Source organism: Capricornis sumatraensis, chromosome X (assembly GCF_032405125.1).
Source record: "Capricornis sumatraensis isolate serow.1 chromosome X, serow.2, whole genome shotgun sequence".
In the NCBI taxonomy this organism is placed as follows: Eukaryota; Metazoa; Chordata; class Mammalia; order Artiodactyla; family Bovidae; genus Capricornis; species Capricornis sumatraensis.
In genome coordinates, this window is record NC_091092.1 from 13,922,791 (window position 1) to 13,941,178 (window position 18,388).

At 42.3% G+C, this 18,388-nt stretch overlaps 1 protein-coding gene across 2 annotated transcripts in view; it reads left to right on the forward strand.

Moving 5' to 3' along the window:
- RNF128 (ring finger protein 128) overlaps positions 1-18,388 on the forward strand; it is a 98,473-nt gene that overhangs the window by 19,879 nt on the left and 60,206 nt on the right. Inside the window, exon 1 of one of the 2 annotated variants that reach the window (XM_068961978.1) lies at positions 15,081-15,761. The exons of the other annotated variant lie outside the window; for it this stretch is intronic. Within the exon in view, the coding sequence (XP_068818079.1) occupies positions 15,269-15,761 (493 nt within the window). The 5' untranslated portion in view covers positions 15,081-15,268. Of the gene's footprint in view, positions 1-15,080; positions 15,762-18,388 lie in introns of those variants that run through there. 2 annotated transcript variants of the gene reach the window in all.

An 18,388-nucleotide genomic window follows, 5' to 3' on the forward strand; every position in this document is an offset into this window, starting at 1 on the left:
TATTATACATTTCTACAATCAACACACATTTCTCGTTTCAAAAAACTTATTTTGAGATAATTGTAGGTTTATGTGCAGTTGTATGAAATAGAGATCCCATATACCATTCACCTAGTTTCCCTGAATGTTATCACCTTATGTAACTATAGAACAATATTACAACCAGGAAATTGACATTATTGCAATCCACTGAGCTTATTTAGATTTTACTAGTTTTGCATGCACTCATTGCATGTTCTGGGACTTCCCTGGTGGCTCAGACAGTAAAGCATTTGCCTACAATGTGGGAGACCTGGGTTCAATCCATGGGTTGGGTAGATACCCTGGAGGAGGAAATGGCAACCCACTCCAGAATTCTTGGCTGAAAAATCCCATGGATGGAGGAATCTGGTAGGCTACAGTTCATGGGGTCGCAAAGAGTCGGACATGACTGAGCGACTTCATTTTACTTTCTATTACATCTTCTATGCAGTTTTATCACATGTGATCACCACCACAGTCAAGGTTCAGAACAATTCCATCACTACATTGTTCCCTCATGTGGCCCTTTTTATAGTGACACACACCTCCACCCCATACTCTTTCCTTGACTCTGCTGCTGCTGCTAAGTCGCTTCAGTCATGTCTGACTCTGTGCGACCCCATAGACGGCAGCCCACCAGGCTGCCCCGTCCCTGGGATTCTCCAGGCAAGAACACTGGAGTGGGTTGCCATTTCCTTCTCCAATGCATGAAAGTGAAAAGTGAAAGTGAAGTCACTCAGTCGTGTCCAACTCTTCGCGACCCCATGGACTGCAGCCCACCAGGCTCCTCCATCCATGGGATTTTCCTGGCAAAAGTACTGGAGTTCGTTGACTCTCAGTTCAGTTCAGTTGCTCAGTCGTGTCCGACTCTTTGCGACCCCATGAATTGCAGCACGCCAGGCCTCCCTGTCCATCGCCAACTCCCGGAGTTCGCTCAGATTTATTTCCATTGAGTCCGTGATGCCATCCAGCCATCTCATCCTCTATCGTCCCCTTCTCCTCCTGCCCTCAATCCCTCCCAGCATCAAAGTCTTTTCCAATGAGTCAACTCTTCGCATGAGGTGGCCAAAGTATTGGAGTTTCAGCTTTAGCATCATTCCTTCCAAAGAAACTCCAGGGCTGATCTCCTTCAGAATGGACTGGTTGGATCTCCTTGCAGTCCAAGGGACTCTCAAGAGTCTTCTCCAACACCACAGTTCAAAAGCATCAATTCTTCGGCGCTCAGCCTTCTTCACAGTCCAACTCTCACATCCATACATGATCACAGGAAAAACCATAGCCTTGACTAGACAGACCTTAGTCGGCAAAGTAATGTCTCTGCTTTTGAATATGCTATCTAGGCAACCATTAATCTGTTCTTCATTACTGCAGTTCTTCATCTCAAAAATGTTATATAAATGGGGTCATACTGTCTGTAATTTTTGCAGATTGGCTTTTTTCACTCAGTGTAATTCTCTGGAGATCCGTTCAGATTGTTGCATATATTCATAGTTCATTCTTTTTTATTGCTGAGTAGTAATCCATGGTATGGATGTATCACAATTGGTTAACTATTCACCTATCAAAGAACATTTGATTTCTTTCCAGTGTGGGGCAACTATGAATGAAGCTGCTATAAATGTTCATATACATATATTTTAGTGAACATAATTTTTCATTTATTTAAGATAGAGGCCCAAGACTAGTATTGCCGAGTTATATGGTAGTTATACGTTTAATTTTATAAGAAACTCCAGGACTCTTCCAAATTTGCTATACCATTTTACATTCTCACTGACTGTGTGTGATGCACTTTCTCCATGTTCTCACCATCATTTGGTGTGGTCATTTTTTTAAGGCATTCTGATAGGTATGCAGTGATATCACATTGTGGTTTTAACAAACATTCCCCTAATGGCTAATAATGTTGAACATCTTTTCATGTGCTTATTTACCATCTATATATCCTCTTTGGTGAAATATGTGTTCTTGTCCCAGGGGGGAAAAAAGCATCGCAGATAAGAATGGGTTTTTTTTACATAGGAACTTAAATAATACCAGTGAATAATATAGTTTTATAAAAGAAAGAAATGCTGTTCAATCAGGAATTTTTACTGGCTATCTGCTAAGATAGAAGCCTTAACATTAATTGATACTTACAGTGGCTCAACGGTAAAGAATCCTCCTACCAATGTAGGAGACATGGGTTCAATCCCTGGATCAGGAAGATTCTCTGGAAAAGGAAATGGCAACCCACTCCAGAATTCTTGCCAGGAAAATCCCATGGACAGAGGAGCCTTGCGGGTTACGGTCCATGGGATTGCAAAGAGTCAGACATGACTGAAGTGACTAAACCACAACCACCACCACCATCCCGGTGAAGATGTTTCTGTGGAGAAGTAGAAAAATAGAATCCAGGAACAATACTTGGCTTTTTGATTCCTTGACCTAGAGAGAATTGAGAGAATACAAATGAATGGAGAGATAAGAGAGCTTTTGGTTAAGTATTAGATTAGGTCATTTCATGAACATGTTTTCTAGCAAGTGATATCTTTCTAGAAAGTACCACAAATATTTTATATCTTTGGTATGCTTTTGATATATTTAGATGTCATTTGTGGCCTTGTTTCTTGGGTCACAGTTGTATATACTCACCCAGATAGAGAGCTGTTTACTTCAGCTCAGGCAGAGCAGATTAGGTCATTTCATGAACATGTTTTCTAGCAAGTACCAGTACCACAAATATTTTATATCTTTGGTATGCTTTTGATATATTTAGATGTCATTTGTGGCCTTATTTCTTGGGTCACAGTTGTATATACTCACCCAGATAGAGAGCTGTTTACTTCAGCGCAGGCAGAGCAGATTAGGTCATTTCATGAACATGTTTTCTAGCAAGTACCAGTACCACAAATATTTTATATCTTTGGTATGCTTTTGATATATTTAGATGTCATTTGTGGCCTTATTTCTTGGGTCACAGTTGTATATACTCATCCAGATAGACAGCCATCTACTTCAACTCAGGCAGGGCAGCAGAATTACCTGCAGGCAGAACTATTACTCTCCTCTAAGAAGAGCTTGAATCAAATACCTGCAATGATGATTCGGGCATGCGTGCTAAGTCACTTCATTCCTGTCCGACTCTTTTTGACCCCATTGACTGTAGCCAGCCAGGCTCCTCTGTCCATGGGATTTCCCAGGCAGGAATACTGGAGAGGGATGCCATGCCATCCTCCAGGGGATCTTCCCAAATCAGGGATCAAACCCAGTACTCTTACGTCTCCTGCATTGGCAGGCGTGTTCTTTACCACCACCGCCAAATAAATCAAGACCAAATTCCTAAATACGTTATTCAAGATCAATAAAGTCCTAACCTACCTTTTCTGTCCTGTCTCCCAATACTCCTCCTCTTATGCTTAAACAAACTAAAATAATGTTCCCTCAATCCCCCTGCTCTTTCCTGACTCTGAGCTTCTGTTTCTGCTATGTCCTTTACTAAAATATCTTCTCTCACCTATAAAAATCCCACCTACCCACCCCTCAAGGCCCTGCTCAGACAGATGCTAATTTCTCCATGAAATCTTCCCCCAAATCATTAAGCCAAAAGCAAACATTCCCCCATCTGCATTCACATAGGACTTTGTACCCCCTTCCAGCATCCATCTCTCTAACCACTCTTTCGTTTAAGTGTCTTGCCATTGCAATAACATGGATGAGTCTCAAATGCATTTTACTAAGAAATCAGATGCAAAAAAACAACATACTTAGTGATTCCATTTACATGACATTCTAGAAAAGGAAAAAAAAATATAGGGACAGAAAACAGATGAAGGGGTGCCAGGTGTAAAGGATGGGTGCAGGGGGAGACTTGATTATAAAGGCATAGTATGTGGAATTTGAAGGAGTGATGAAACTTCTATATTTTGATTGTGGTAGTGGCTACATGACTGTATATTTGCTAAAATTTATGGAATTGTATACTAAAAAAAAGAGAAGTTTATTGTGTGTTAATTATACCTTAACAAACACAGTAGGAAAAAATTAATACCAGCTAGTCAGCAAACTGAAGAGGTTGCCCTACAGTCCTTGCCATCCACTTGCATCTGTGTGCTTAGTCATGTCCAACTCTTTGGGACCCCATGGGCTACATGTAGCCTGCTAGGCTCCTCTGTCCATGGAATTTTCCAGGCAAGAATACTGGATTGGGCTGCCATTTCCTCCTTCAGGGAATCTTCTGACCCACGGATCAAACCCATGTGTCCTGCATTGGCAGGCAGGTTCTTTACCACTGAGCCACCTGGGAAATCCTGCCATCCATTTACTGTTTTTCAAATATATTCTAATGTGCCAGGCTAAAAGCTGGGGCTACAAAGAAGAAAAATACATGATCCTTTCTCCCAAGGAACTCAGTCTCTGATGGAGAAGATATGTAAATAAATAAATGCACCATAGCATGGAAGATACTATATATGATACAGTGGAGGTATAAAGGAGACAGTGATCAGATGGACCTAGATTGTTGAGGTCCTAGCCCTCGAAGCTTAGAAATTTCTACTCTATTCAATATACAATGAGAAGTAACATAATCATAGCTATGTTTTAGAAAGTACAGTATGGCAGTAATATGAAGGGTGACTTGGAGGGGGGCAGAGACTAAAAGCACGGAGATCAATTAGAAGGCTATTTACAATTGTCTAGAAAATTAATATCACTTTTATTCCTTATTAGTAGGCTATCGAGATTAGACTAGGCTTTCAACTAAAGCTTTTATTGCCTATAATCTAGATGCACATAGGCGAAAACAAAAAAAGGGCTCACAAAATTTTCCTTGGTAAAACTGACTCCCAGTAGACTAAGATACTTAAAGGAGGGATCTGGTTGCAACTATCATAAGATTTTGTAGACATTAGAAGCTCTAAAAATATTTATTATTCTAATGAATAAATTCAAGAATGTGTGAATTTTGTTTTAAGTCATTGAAGTTCCAAAAGAGAAAATCATAAATCCTGCATGCTCAGTGATGCTTATCACTTAACATTTTGTATGTCATTTGACAGCCCAGAGGGTCAAGGTTAGTGAAACATTTTATTTTTCTAATTTGAATACTGACTGCAGTGATCAGGTGGGATTAGTCTAGCACAGTTTTTCCCTGGAAAGTCCATTCTTTGCTTGTTCACTGCTATGTAACATGACTTGCAGTGACAGGGCTAAGATTCTGTTTTAAAAAATAAGATAACAGCAGGCATTATAAATCTACACTAGAACTACCCTTGGACTTCCCAGGTGGAAAGTTAAGTGAAAGTGAAAGGGAAAGTTGCTCAGTCGTGTCCAACTCTTTGTGACCCCATGGGCTATACAGTCCATGGAATTCTCCAGGCCAGAATCCTAGGTGGAGCTAATGATAAAGAACCTGCCTCCCAATGCAGGAGATGCAGAAGACACCAGTTCGATCCCTGAGTCTAGAAGATTCCTTGAAGAAGGAAATGGCAACCCACTCCTGTATTCTTGCATGGAGAATCCCATGGAAAGAGAAGCCTGGCCGGCTACAGTCCATGGGGTTGCAAAGAGTCAGACATGACTGAAGCGACTTACCATGCACACACTACCCTTAAGCAATTGGCTATTCCATCTATCTTGGAACTCGAAAATCTCTGCTGAAAATACCATATGTGCGGCAGAGTTGAAGGCACTGATCTGAGATAGCCTGGTTCCTGGAATGTACGTGCTGAAAAGTGTTCATCCTGCCCTGAATCCAAACAAACAGAAGGTCCTAAAACCAGCAGGATGTTGGGCCCGAAACACCTTGTAAAACCCAAACATGCTCTCATCGGGTCTGTAAACAAACATCTCAACCATCGCCACCTCAGCAAAACTAAGATGTTTAATGAACTGGTGGGATTATTAACATAAACTTGATGAACCTCTTCAAACAAATAGGAGTTCAGGCTTTCAGTGTCTGCTTGCTCCCTCTTTTTCCCCCACCACACAAAAACCAAACATTGCTAAGCCACTTCATTGCCTCTGCTAAAAGGCTTTCTGTGGTATCAGAGCTGACAACATCCAGAATATTAAGCAGTCATGGGTCTCTGCATCCAAACTACTTTGCTCTACAGAACATGAAGGATACTGATCCGATCTGCCCCCAGAGTTACACAGACACAGTTTAGAAAAGAGTGTATCCACTCTCTGCTAACTAGAAGATTGGCAGCTAGGGGAGAGTTTATTTTATGGATTCCTGGATGTGCTGTGGTTCAGTGGATCTGGGCATTTTTTCCTTGTGATGGTTCTGTTAGTACTTTTCGTCATTAAAGTTCCTATACTTTATATGGCATGATTTGTGATAAAGTCAAACCAAAGTAAGTTTTGTAGTCATAAAATCCCCTTTTGTTGAAGATGTGCCTGTCTCTTGCCTGTTTCCTGTGACCAACACAGATGTGACACTTATCTAATTCTGGTGTGACTAAACTTAATTACTGTGTGAATCATGAGTGGGAGACCAGCTAATTTCAGTTGTCTCAACTGTGTGTTAGTACCTGATCATTACTGCCAGATGCTTGTTTACTCCCAGTTTTTGATCGATTTTGAGCTCTGGCCAGCAGCAGCTAATCCTAATGCATATTGTTGGCAGCTGTGAATTTTTGACTTTGCCCCTTGGAATACAAAGGCCACCTTTGCGTACACTTTAGTTTCTAAAGAGTAAACCTTGGCCTCACAGGTGATTGTGCTTATGCACTACACTATAACTATGTTTATTCTTAAATTGCTTTTCAGAAGCTTCAGTTTTACTAGGAATTACCGAATCAAGCTCCTATTGAAAAGGAATTCCATTCTGTCTGTAGGTTAAAAAAAATACTGCCCATGTACATTTCGAAGAACTTAACCCCTCCCTAATTTAGTAAACTGATCTTCTCCAGGCCTGCCAGGCCCACTCCCTTCTCCAGCAGTTCTATCATTTGTCCTAGGCAGTGGCAAAATCTTAGATAATTTATTTTAGCTACACTAGCTGATCTGGTAGGCTTTAATCTGAAGGAACACTAAGTGGTTCAGAATATATCTACACAATTTTTTCATTATTATTATCCCTATTTTGTAGCTGAGAAAGAAGAAACAGAAACTTCCTCGGTGTCACATAACCAGTCCACAACAAAGTTAAAAATAACAACAGGATCTAGTCTACTGAGTAGCACAAACAGATTGGAAACAAACCTCAGATATGTGGCCATATCCGTAGGGCTGCTGCTGCTGCTAAGTCACTTCAGTCATGTCCGACTCTGTGCGACCCCACAGACGGCAGCCTACCAGGCTCCGCCATCCCTGGGATTCTCCAGGCAAGAACACTGGAGTGGGTTGCCATTTCCTTCTCCGGTGCATGAAAGTGAAAAGTGAAAGGGAAGTCGCTCAGTCGTGTCTGACTCTTCGTGACCCCATGGACTGCTGCCCACCAGGGTCCTCCATCCATGGGATTTGCTAGACAAGAGTACTGGAGTGAGGTGCCATCGCCTTCTCTGATCTGTAGGTCACGATTCATTAAAAACATTTTCCCCAAGCAGTTGTTTTTCTTTCTTTTAATATACAGAAATCTCTTGTATTCACAGATTTAATTCTTTGAAAGTCATCTTACTAGAAACCTAAAAAGAGAGTTAGAGAGAAAAGATTGCATGAGAACAGATTAATTTCCCAAGTATTTGGTTGAACAAAAATTTCTTTCAGGTTTTTCTGTAAGATTTTATGGAATAACCCAACAAATTTTTTGGCCAACCCGATAACATTGTCCTGATACTGCAGGTGAGGGTAAAAATCACTCACATCCATCATTCCCTCCAAGCACCTCCCTTGCCCAACTTTCCCCTTGGAACCATTGCTGACCCCATGCCTTGGGCTCTTCCCTACTCCTATCCCTTTTTAGCAACCTGGGATCCCCACAATCATCCCCCCAAACTCAAGATAGCTAACTTGATTCCCCTTCCCCATAGCAGTCAACTTGTCACAATTCACTTCCAATTTTCTTCACTGTCCTTATCAGTGTGATTCCTTTCCGTACTAGTTTGCATCAGTGAACAGAAAACACCCTTTCCACACATAACACGTGTTCAAGCACTCCTCTCCACACAAGCACAGGGGGCAGTGTGTACAACTCGATGTAGACATTTATAAAGGATGATGAAGCGCTTGACTAAATGGACTTTCATTATCTCTGTTATCTAGGATTTTTAGGGCTGCTCAGCAAGAAACCAGTGCACTCTGGTGAAGGGGTTCTTAGTAGGTTGAATGTGTTACTGGATCTGACTGAAAAACAACAAATCTTTGCCCCTTGTAGTAATACCCTCACTATGTATGTGGAGAAGAAGTACAGCAAAGTGAACATGGCATAGAATTTGGAGTCAAATATAACTCCCATGTGAATTCCAACTCTGCCACTTATTAGCTGTGTGACCTTCAGCAAGAAACTTCACTTTTCTGAGCCTCATTTTTCTCATCTGAAAATAACAGGATTTTATTACTTGTTGTAAGAATCAAACGATATAATTAATACATGTAAAGTGTCTGGCACATAGTAAGTTCTCAATAAATATGTTTCCTTCCTACTCCTACTTTGGTAGGTAGTTTATGGGATGAAAAGTTGTACAAGAAGAGTGTAGTTTTGTTCTAAGACATGGAGTCAAATTCCAATTCGTCCATTAGGTTATTCCCTAATGGGTGACCTCAGCAAGTTACTTAAACTGAGCACACATTTCTCCTCTGGTAAGATGTAGCATATAATACTTAACACATGGGTATAACATGTCTGGCTCCTGGCAGGTTCTCAATGGTAGCTATTACTATTATAGGCATGAGAAGACTGTTCTTAGATTCAGATATAGCACACCTACCTGTTGTAAAGCCCCTCTCTGAAATTTTGTCTTTTCTTTGAGTGCATGAAATCTTTGTTTAAAAAAATATCCGTTGTTTTCTAATGGTTGTATACCCGACTTGAGCTGACTGAAGTTTACCTGCACTTGCAGGTCATGGGACATAATTTGAAAGTATGCCATGGCACCACATTTGGGGTTTAGGGTTCTGTTTCATTTGGCTGTTTGCTCTCTCCACACTGCCATCTTCTCCTTGCTATCATGACCCCATGGACTGCAGCCCACCAGGGTCCTCCATCCATGGGATTTGCTAGGCAAGAGTACTGGAGTGGGGTGCCATCGCCTTCTCTGATCTAAAGGGTAACTGCTTCAAGTGGAAATTTGTTGCCATATATTCTCTGCACCTATATTATCGAGCTGTTTGGCTACAGCATGGATTTGATGCCAGGTCACCAGTTGTCCAAGATGGTACTCTGCCACTTATTTAATGGTAAGAAGCCAGATGTGGTGTCTCATTTCCTGGAGATATGTTAAAGGCTGAATGCTCTTGTCCATCTCTGCACCACCACAGAAACTCCGTGAGACTGGAAATGTAATCAGCTGCTGTGGTACCCTGCTGCTGCTTCTGCAGTATGCTGCTCCGTTTACCAGTTCATCATTAGATAGGCACTGCTCAGGGTGGCTTTCAGTTCAGTGTTGCTGATATAGATATTTGGCAAGGCTAGCCTTTGTGGTAGGATTTGAAGAGTTGAAAAAGACTCCTGGCCCAAATATATCTCTGTCACTGGTCACAGTGACTGAAATGCATGCAAGAAACTTTTCACATGAACTTTCCTTCTTGGGTGTAAGGCAGTGTTAGAATGCAAATATCACTCTCGAGAGGAAAGATACTGGGTCATTATTGGCTATTAATACTTAAAGTCAGAAGTACATTGAAATCCTGACTCTATTACTAGCTATATGAGTTTATGGAGGCGCTAATCCTCTCTGCGAAGAGTTGACTCATTGGAAAAGACTCTGATGCTGGAAGGGATTGGGGGCAGTAGGAAAAGGGGACGACAGAAGATGAGATGGCTGCATGGCATCACCGACTCGATGGACATGAGTTTGAGTGAACTCTGGGAGTTGGTGATGGACAGGGAGGCCTGGCATGCTGCGATTCATGGGGTCGCAAAGAGTCAGACACGACTGAGCGACTGAAATGAACTGAACTGAATCCTCTCTGAAACAGTTTTTTTTTTTTTTTCTGAAAATAAGGATAATTGCAGACTTCCCTGGTGGTCCAGTGGTTAAAACTCTGCTTTCCAAGGCAGGGGGTTGGGTTCTATCCCTGGTGGGGGAACTAAGATCCCACATGCCAAAGGTGCAGCAAAAAAAATTTTTTTAATGAAAATAAGGATAATAATGGAGGGTTGTGAGAATTTAATGAGATAATGCATGTAAAGAGCATAGTAAATGCTCAACGAATAGTAGCTCTTATTAGCCTTGGAGACAGTAGGACCCGGAAGGAATACATCTGGAACTGGTAAACTCAGTTTGAGAGCCAGGAAAAGTTGAAGTCTGGTACAGGGAAACTGCTCATAGCAAAGACCCTGGTGGAGTGCTGATAATACAGCTAGGGAAGAAGATGGAAACTCTGGGGAGCTGGGGTAGGAAGAATTGGATGGGAGAAAGACGAAAGACTGAAGCAAAATTACAGTACATCTCTAGGAACTTTCAGGATGCAGTGCTCTGGGAGGTAGTAAGCTCTGACACGGGGAGTGTTCAAGCAGAGGCTGGGTGCTAGCTACCTGTCAGAAATACTCTAGTCTACCCCAGAGTAGACTACAGATCACCTGGGAATTTTGTTTAAATGCAGATTCTGATTCAGCAGATCTGGGTGGAACCTGAGAGTCTTCACTTCTCAGGAGTTCACTGACGATACTGATACTCCCGATCAACAGATCTCACTCTTAGTAGCAAAGGCTCTGTTGCAGTTTGAAGAGAAATCATAGTGAGACAGAGGGATTTGGTTAGGGAAAGCCAGAGAGTTACCCAGTCAAGGCTCCATAAAATGGGAGCACTCTAATGCAGTCAGGATCTACAGTCTGGTCCTTAGCTTCAAAAGCTTTGCAATATGATTGGTAGTATAACCAGAGCCTGGGCTCCTGGGGACTGACTCATGCTTAACCAAATTCACAAGAGACCCATATACAAGTCAGAATGCCAACTGATTAATTTCTAATGAGAAGTATAATTTCCAAGAGGAACAGATACTAGTGTTTTCTGATCAGTGCATTATCGCCCTGTAGGCATATTTACATGAGGAGCTAAATGATAATAAGAAGGTTGCTTGGTGAGGGTGGACTCACAGCAAGGGGAGTTCATAGGATGATTTTAACAGTTCATGTCATCAGTCTATGATAGTCTGATACCTCCATCTCCACCACTGGGCTAGAATGGTCTAGGGTGAGGGTGTTAGCCTCAATACCAAGTCTGTTTTACCCTCATACAATTCGCATGATATGTGTACGCCTAGGTCTGATAACCATTCATTTGATCCACTTCAATATAAATTTACAATCTAAACTCATCATTACTAAAAGTTTAAAATATAGAGAAAAGTTGAAAAAATATTATAGCAAGCACCTATATACCCACCAAGTAGATTCAACAATTATTATCATTTTGCCATATTTACTTTATGTCTCTGTGTGCACGCATGTGCATTGAGCCTACACTGTTTAACATAGATTGCTGAACTCTTCATGCTCCGGCGCAACCCACTTGACCTGCTCCACTCCTCCTGGCTCCACCTTTGCTCCCCAGACATACCTAACTATTGAATGGGAGTTCCCGAATGTTCCCTGCTATTTATTATCTATTGCCTATGTCTGAATATCCTTATTTTCTTTTTCCTTGATTAATTCTATTTGTTCATAAAGACAGCCATGCCCATATTGCATCCTATACTCTTCTCAGTGATAACATGTATTACACTATGCTGTTATTTGCTTGCCTCTCTTCGTGGCTCACATGGTAAAGAATCTACCCGCAATATGGGAGACCCGGCTTCAATCCCTGGGTAGGGAAGATCCCCTGGAGAAGGAAATGGCAACCCACTCCAGTATTCTTGCCTGGAGAATCCCATGGACAGAGGATCCTGTTAGGTTATAGTCCATGGGGTCGCAAAGAGTCAGATGCAACTGACTAACACTTTGACTTTCTTACTAAACTATGAACTCCTTGAGGGCAGGGAATGTTTCATTTGTCCCTGTATACCTGTACCTCTCAAGTGTCTTGTGCTTAGTAGGTGTTCAGTAATCAGAAAATTCAACTGCCAGCTGGACAGTTCTACCTAGTTATATCATGGGTACCTTGAATTCAACATGTCTAAACTGAAATAATTTCTCTTCCTACCAACTCTACATATTTAAAACCCTCCTCCTAATTAAATGACATTCACTCTTCCAAGTCAAAAACCTCAGAGCAGTCCCTAACTCTTCCCTCTCATTCATCCTCCAAACAAGCCTTATTGATTCTATCTCCAAAATACACTATAATCTGTCCATTTCTCTTTATGTCCACTACCTATTTAGTCTGGGCCACCTTCATTTCTCACCTGGAGAGCACTGGGTTCCCTGCACACAGAGGATTCCCTGCAGGAGACTCTTGTCTCCTCCAAATTTTTATTCACAGAAAAGCCATAATGATCACTAAAATTCAGATCTGATTTTATTACTCCCTGCTTAAACCCTGATTATATTACTCCTTGCTTTTGGATCAAGTTCAAACTCCTCAACTTTACCCAAAGGACTCTCAAGAACTGACCCGTTTGAACCCCTATAACTTTATCTCTTGTACTCCGGCTGCCAAACACTTGGTGTTTGTAGTGTTTATAGAATGTGTAGTACTTGTTGTTTCTCAACATTTTCAGTTTCATGCGTCAATGCCTTTTCTTGTATTGTTCTCTGTCTAGAAAGGCTGACACTTTCAAAATCAGCACAATTGTAACCTCCTCTGGGAAGCTTTTTCTTAACTTCCCAGTCTGAGTTAGTTCCTCTTCTCTAACACCCACTACTGCCCTACACCTACCTCTAGCATATCTCTTACACTATATACATCCAGCTCTGTTTACATAGTACAATGATCAGTCTGCTTATTTGTCTCATCAAAAATAATTTATGAGCTTTCTGAGAGCAGAGTTAATGTCTTATTTTTTTTTTATCCCAATGCTTAGCCCATGATTGACATATAGGAGATTGCAGTAAATATTTAAGAAAAGACAGAATGAATATTAATAAATGTCTCTCCAAAGTTCATTATTGTAAACACCTCATAAAAGATCTCTTTTCTTTTGAACACATTGTTTCCTCAAAGTACCATAGAGTTGTTTGTCACGCAAGTAATATTGATTGAATGTTGAGTGCCCTTTACCAGCAATTTCAGACAATTTCTGGAATCATACCATTTCTTTAGACGGCAGATGCTATCCTTTTATTTTACTCTAGGTAATTTTTATCTAAGAGAGTAACATAATCAGTAGTTGGGGGTGCCATAATATTGGTCCCATATACTTCCCTTGACCTCTAAAGTCTCTTTCAACACCTACAGTTCATGGTTCACAAAATTGCCCGTTTATTTGGATTCTAGGTGCTGTTTAGTTATGGTATTAATTTTCCTCTAGGTTTCTCTCAAACCATAAGGGTATCAAGTGCAGAATTGTCCCATGCTTAATCTTTGCGAATAATATTGATTAAGTAAACGTTGGGCATGGGTGTGAAATGATTGATTAGGAACCTAACAAATGTTGGGCTGGATAAAGTAAATTATATTTATTTGAACTGAAAAAATTGTTAAAACTAAACATTCTGAACATTACTTTCTCTGATTATTACCTCAAAGTAACAACCTTGGTATTCTTTAAAAAGTATTGGGTCCCTGACTGTTTCATAATAATAGTATTTAACAGATATAATTTTTATATTCTGCTAGTGAAGTGAAAGCCTCTCAGTCCTGTCTGACTCTTTGCGACCCCATGGACTATACAGTACATGGCACTCTCCAGGCCAGAATACTGGAGTGGGTAGCCTTTCCCTTCTCCAGGGGATCTTCCCAACCCAGGGATCCAACCCAGGTCTCCCACATTGCAGGCAGATTCTTTACCAGCTGAGCTACAAGGGAAGCCCTATACTCTGCTAAGCACTGTTCTAAGGGCTTTATGTGTATGAACTCATTTGATCTGGACAAGTCTATGAGGTAGGTACTATTATCACCCCCATTTTATAGATGATGAGGAAACTGAGGCACGGAGAAGTAATTTTGCCAAGGTTGAAGGTTATCCATGTGTCAGACACCAGAAGTATTAATTCAGTTTAATCCATGCTTATTTATTGAGCACATACTAAATTAATAACTAACAGGGTAAACGAAAATTGTATACTTAAAATAAGGAGAAATCTTAACGCCAAAGTGCCATGAGCGAATTGTCAAGGTGAATCAGGCTCATTTTTGTTAGTGGGCAATGGAGAATGATTGTGTAGATAAGGTCATGAGTTGGCGGAGACATATCCGGTTGGGTAAATCTGGTTTGCGGAAGATGGAAGAGGTTTAGTTTCAAGGAGTATGAAAACAGTCAATCTTTTTTTGAGAGCTAAGATTAGCTTTAGAAGGGGCATCTAATGCAGTAGATTTAGGATGAGGTAAAGGTGAAAGAAAATACACAGGTATGACGCTTGTTTAGAGCAGGAAAGGAAAAAAAAATAAGATAATAGGTTCTTCCTGCCCCTCCCCCCCTTAGAAGATTAGTAAATAGCCTGCCTAGGTACCACCCACCTACCCAAATTCTTTGGACTGCAACTCAGATCCTTCAGATCTGGGCTTTTTAGAAGTGCTTTTCGCATTCTGGCACCTTAAACCTGAACAGCCTTGTGGGCAAACGTTACGAGGGAAAAAATACATTCTTGCAGTTCAAAATGGACTCGAATCCTACCAGCGAGCGTTTCTGTTCGCGCTGATTCCACAGTTCCTCACCTGTCCGTTTTTCATGCTACGACTCGACACACCTGACCACACAGGTTCCGATCTTAGTCTAAAGCCTTCCCTTCCTGCTACCCTTTTAAGAGGCGGTCCCGCAGTGTCCTTTCCTCCCTCCCAGCCACCTCTACCCCCGGTCGGCGGGGCGGAGCTTCGCGCTAAAACCCCGGAGCCCGACGCGGCCCCGGCAGTCGCGAAGAGGAGTCGAGCCACAAAGGGCTTCCTCTGCGGCAACATCTCCGGCGCGCTACGTGCCCGCCGGCTCTGACCCAGCCCGCCGCGCGCGCCAGTCTCTCCCCGTCCTCTCCCTACCTGGCGCGCACCTGGCCCAGGCCGGGGTCCCGCCGAGAGTCGGGAAGGCGCGTGCCAGGGGCCCTAGGGAACCTCAGAGCGCGCATACCATGGGGCCGCTGCCGGGGGCCGGGGTCTTCTGCCGCGGTGGTTGTGGCTTTTCCCGATTGCTGGCCTGGTGCTTCCTGCTGGTTCTGAGTCCGCAAACCCCCGGCTCCAGGGGAGCCGAAGCCGTGTGGACCGCGTACCTCAACGTGTCCTGGCGGGTTCCGCACACCGGAGTGAACCGCACCGTGTGGGAGCTGAGCGAGGAGGGCGTGTACGGCCAGGATTCGCCGCTCGAGCCCGTGGCTGGGGTCCTGGTACCGCCCGACGGGCCGGGGGCGCTCAATGCCTGTAACCCGCACACGAATTTCACGGTGCCCACGGTCCCAGGGGACTGGGGCAGCAGCGTGCAAGTGTCTTGGTTGGCCCTCATCCAGCGCGGTGGGGGTTGCACCTTCGCAGACAAAATCCATCTGGCTTACGAGAGAGGGGCGTCTGGAGCCGTCATCTTTAACTTCCCGGGGACCCGCAATGAGGTCATCCCCATGTCTCACCCGGGTGAGTGCAGCTATCCAATTGCGCCCCATCAAACCCCTGCCGAGGCCATTTTTTCCATATTTCTCTCAGGGTATTCCTCCCCCTATCCCCTTGCTCCGAAGGAAAACGAGTGTCCTTTCTGTCCCCATCGAGTGAGGCAGGGTCCTCTCTTCCCCAAGCTGCACCCTGCATGGGGGGTTGGGCGGGAAAATCCTTCAGAATTTGCCTCTTTGGTGGAAAAGGGTAAAAACCAACGGATTGCGGGGGCTGGCAACTCGAGAACTGTTGGGGTTCTTTGCGTCGTCTTTTCCTGCTGTTTGTGAGGGTGCTTGCATGGGGTGGGCATTGGTGGTGGGCACTGGGTTTGATATGACTGGGAGGCAGCCTAACCGAGAAGCCCATCTGGAAAATCCCTTCCTCAACCTTGTCCTGATTCACAGCCTCAGGCCCGCCGCAGATTTTTTTCCCTCCGCTCTCCCTGTTTTCTCTGCGTGTTTCCTCGAATCAGGTACAAGATTGTGTTACTGTGCCCTGTTAACCTCATTCCAGTTTTGTTGGAAACTATGTTCAGCCCTTCGATCCTTCTCTGCGCCTGGGTCTCAGGTCCCAAGTGACTGTTGGCATCGCTGCTTTCCTTGGCCTCTGGGGAAAAAAAAAATCTGATTTAGTTTATTGAGTGACAAAACAGGTGCCATTAGTGTTACTTAAAAGGGAGAGGTTTATGCACGAGGCTAGCAAGGACCTAGACTTTGGAAAATGTAATCCAGGTAGATCTTACATTTGTGCAGATAAGGTGGGTTACTCTTTTTCCCTTTTCAGTTATCCTTCCAGAAACCTTCTCCCTATTGAGGTATTCATACCATGTGTACATAGTGATCCTAGGCCCCAAAAGACAAAGAAAAAAATGTGGGGGGATAAAAAGGCAGAGACACATACTGGCAGTATATCATAGTTGTTGTAGAGCTGGGCCTCAAGTCAGATGTTGGTTAAATTCTCGCTCCATTGCTTGCTAGTCCTGTGACCTTGAGCAACTTATTTGAAGTCTAGCCTGGGTTCCCTCCTCAATCAAATGGAAAAGAACTAAGAATGAACCACTCCCACAGGTTTGCCAGGAGGATGAAGTGATTATCCTTTCAGGAGTCACTGGAGAGATGAATCTGCTTGTTTAGCTGCTGGAGGTTTTGTGTTTTTCCTAAAACAGTGTGTCTGGCCCTGCCTAGAGAGCACTTGTAGAGTGGCTGGGTGGTATAATGGAAAGGGTACTGAACTGGAACTCAGGAGATTTGAGCTCATTTTAGTCCCTTCTGTGCCTGTACCAGCTTTGTGACCTTGTACAGGTTACTCACTTAGTCAAATGATAGTACAGAGGTAGGAGGGGGAGGCCGGTTGCAGATTGTGCAGAGACAAAAATGAACCAAATAAACTCCCTTCCAGCTCTAAAATGCTGTGATTCTTAGATTTTATATTGAGTAAAGATAGCCGCAACTCTATCTCTTTTGGTTGATAATTCATTGATTAGAATGAAAAGACTTTTTAAAGGCTGATAGAAAGGAAGAATAAGGACTCATAAATTTTAAAGTCCTTCCATTTCAATTGGCTACTTACATGCAAGGTTTTGACTTTGCCTCCTCTAAATGAGATTCGTTTGCACGGATGATTTGGAATTGAAAAGTACTCTTTAATTAGAGAGTTCTGGTTTAGACTGCTTTCATCCTACTTCTGTTTAAGGATATAAGCTTATATTTATCCGATAGTTTTAGGGGACAATAAAATTAATTTTTTTGCATTCCTACTATGTTCCAGGCACTCTGCATACATCTTACTTATACTTTGTGGAGAGATAGTATGGTGTACTAGGAAAAGCACAGGCATTGTAGTCAAGAATGAGAATCATATTCTGAATTTACCACATAATAGCTTTGTGTCCTTGGTCAGATTTTTTAACTTTACTGAGTCTCAGTTTTCCCTTCTATAAGATGGAGATATTTACATTGCTGTGATCATTAAGGATAATGTATATAAACTACCTAGCAGATAATAAATACTTACTTAAAAGTTAGTTATTATAATAGGCTAATGCTAACAAGATGCAAAAAAATTAATGAGCAAACATAGGTGTACACAACTGTCAGGGTAAAGACAAATACACTGGGAATCTAAGCATGGCTCTTTTGTTTCAGAATACTATATAGAAATAAAGCCCTAAATAGCGATCACTTAATTAAAACTCAGAAGAGTGTTTTGACACTTTAAAAAATGAATTATTATCTGAGATGTAGCAGTGAATTATTATCTGACTGTAACAATGTTACACTTAGGTTAACTAGCTGCAAGAGCTAGCTAGTTACTTGAGAAATGGAATCACATTTCTCCCGTTAACTCCTGGAGAAACTACTTTTCAACACAGGGGGAAATCACTTTGCATTTCATCCATGTATGTTGTTAAATATTTTGTTTGCAAAGTGCTGTGTTGTTTGCTTTGCTCATTCCTGAGAGTAATCCCAGGTTTCGTTGTAATCTCTGGTCAAAAAACGATTTCTCTCGGATCCTAGTGGCAAAGAGGTAAGACTGAAGTTTAAGTGTTGATTAACTTAATATATATTGCCATGAATTCTACAAGGGCCACCGAATGTGGAAAAGTCATTGCT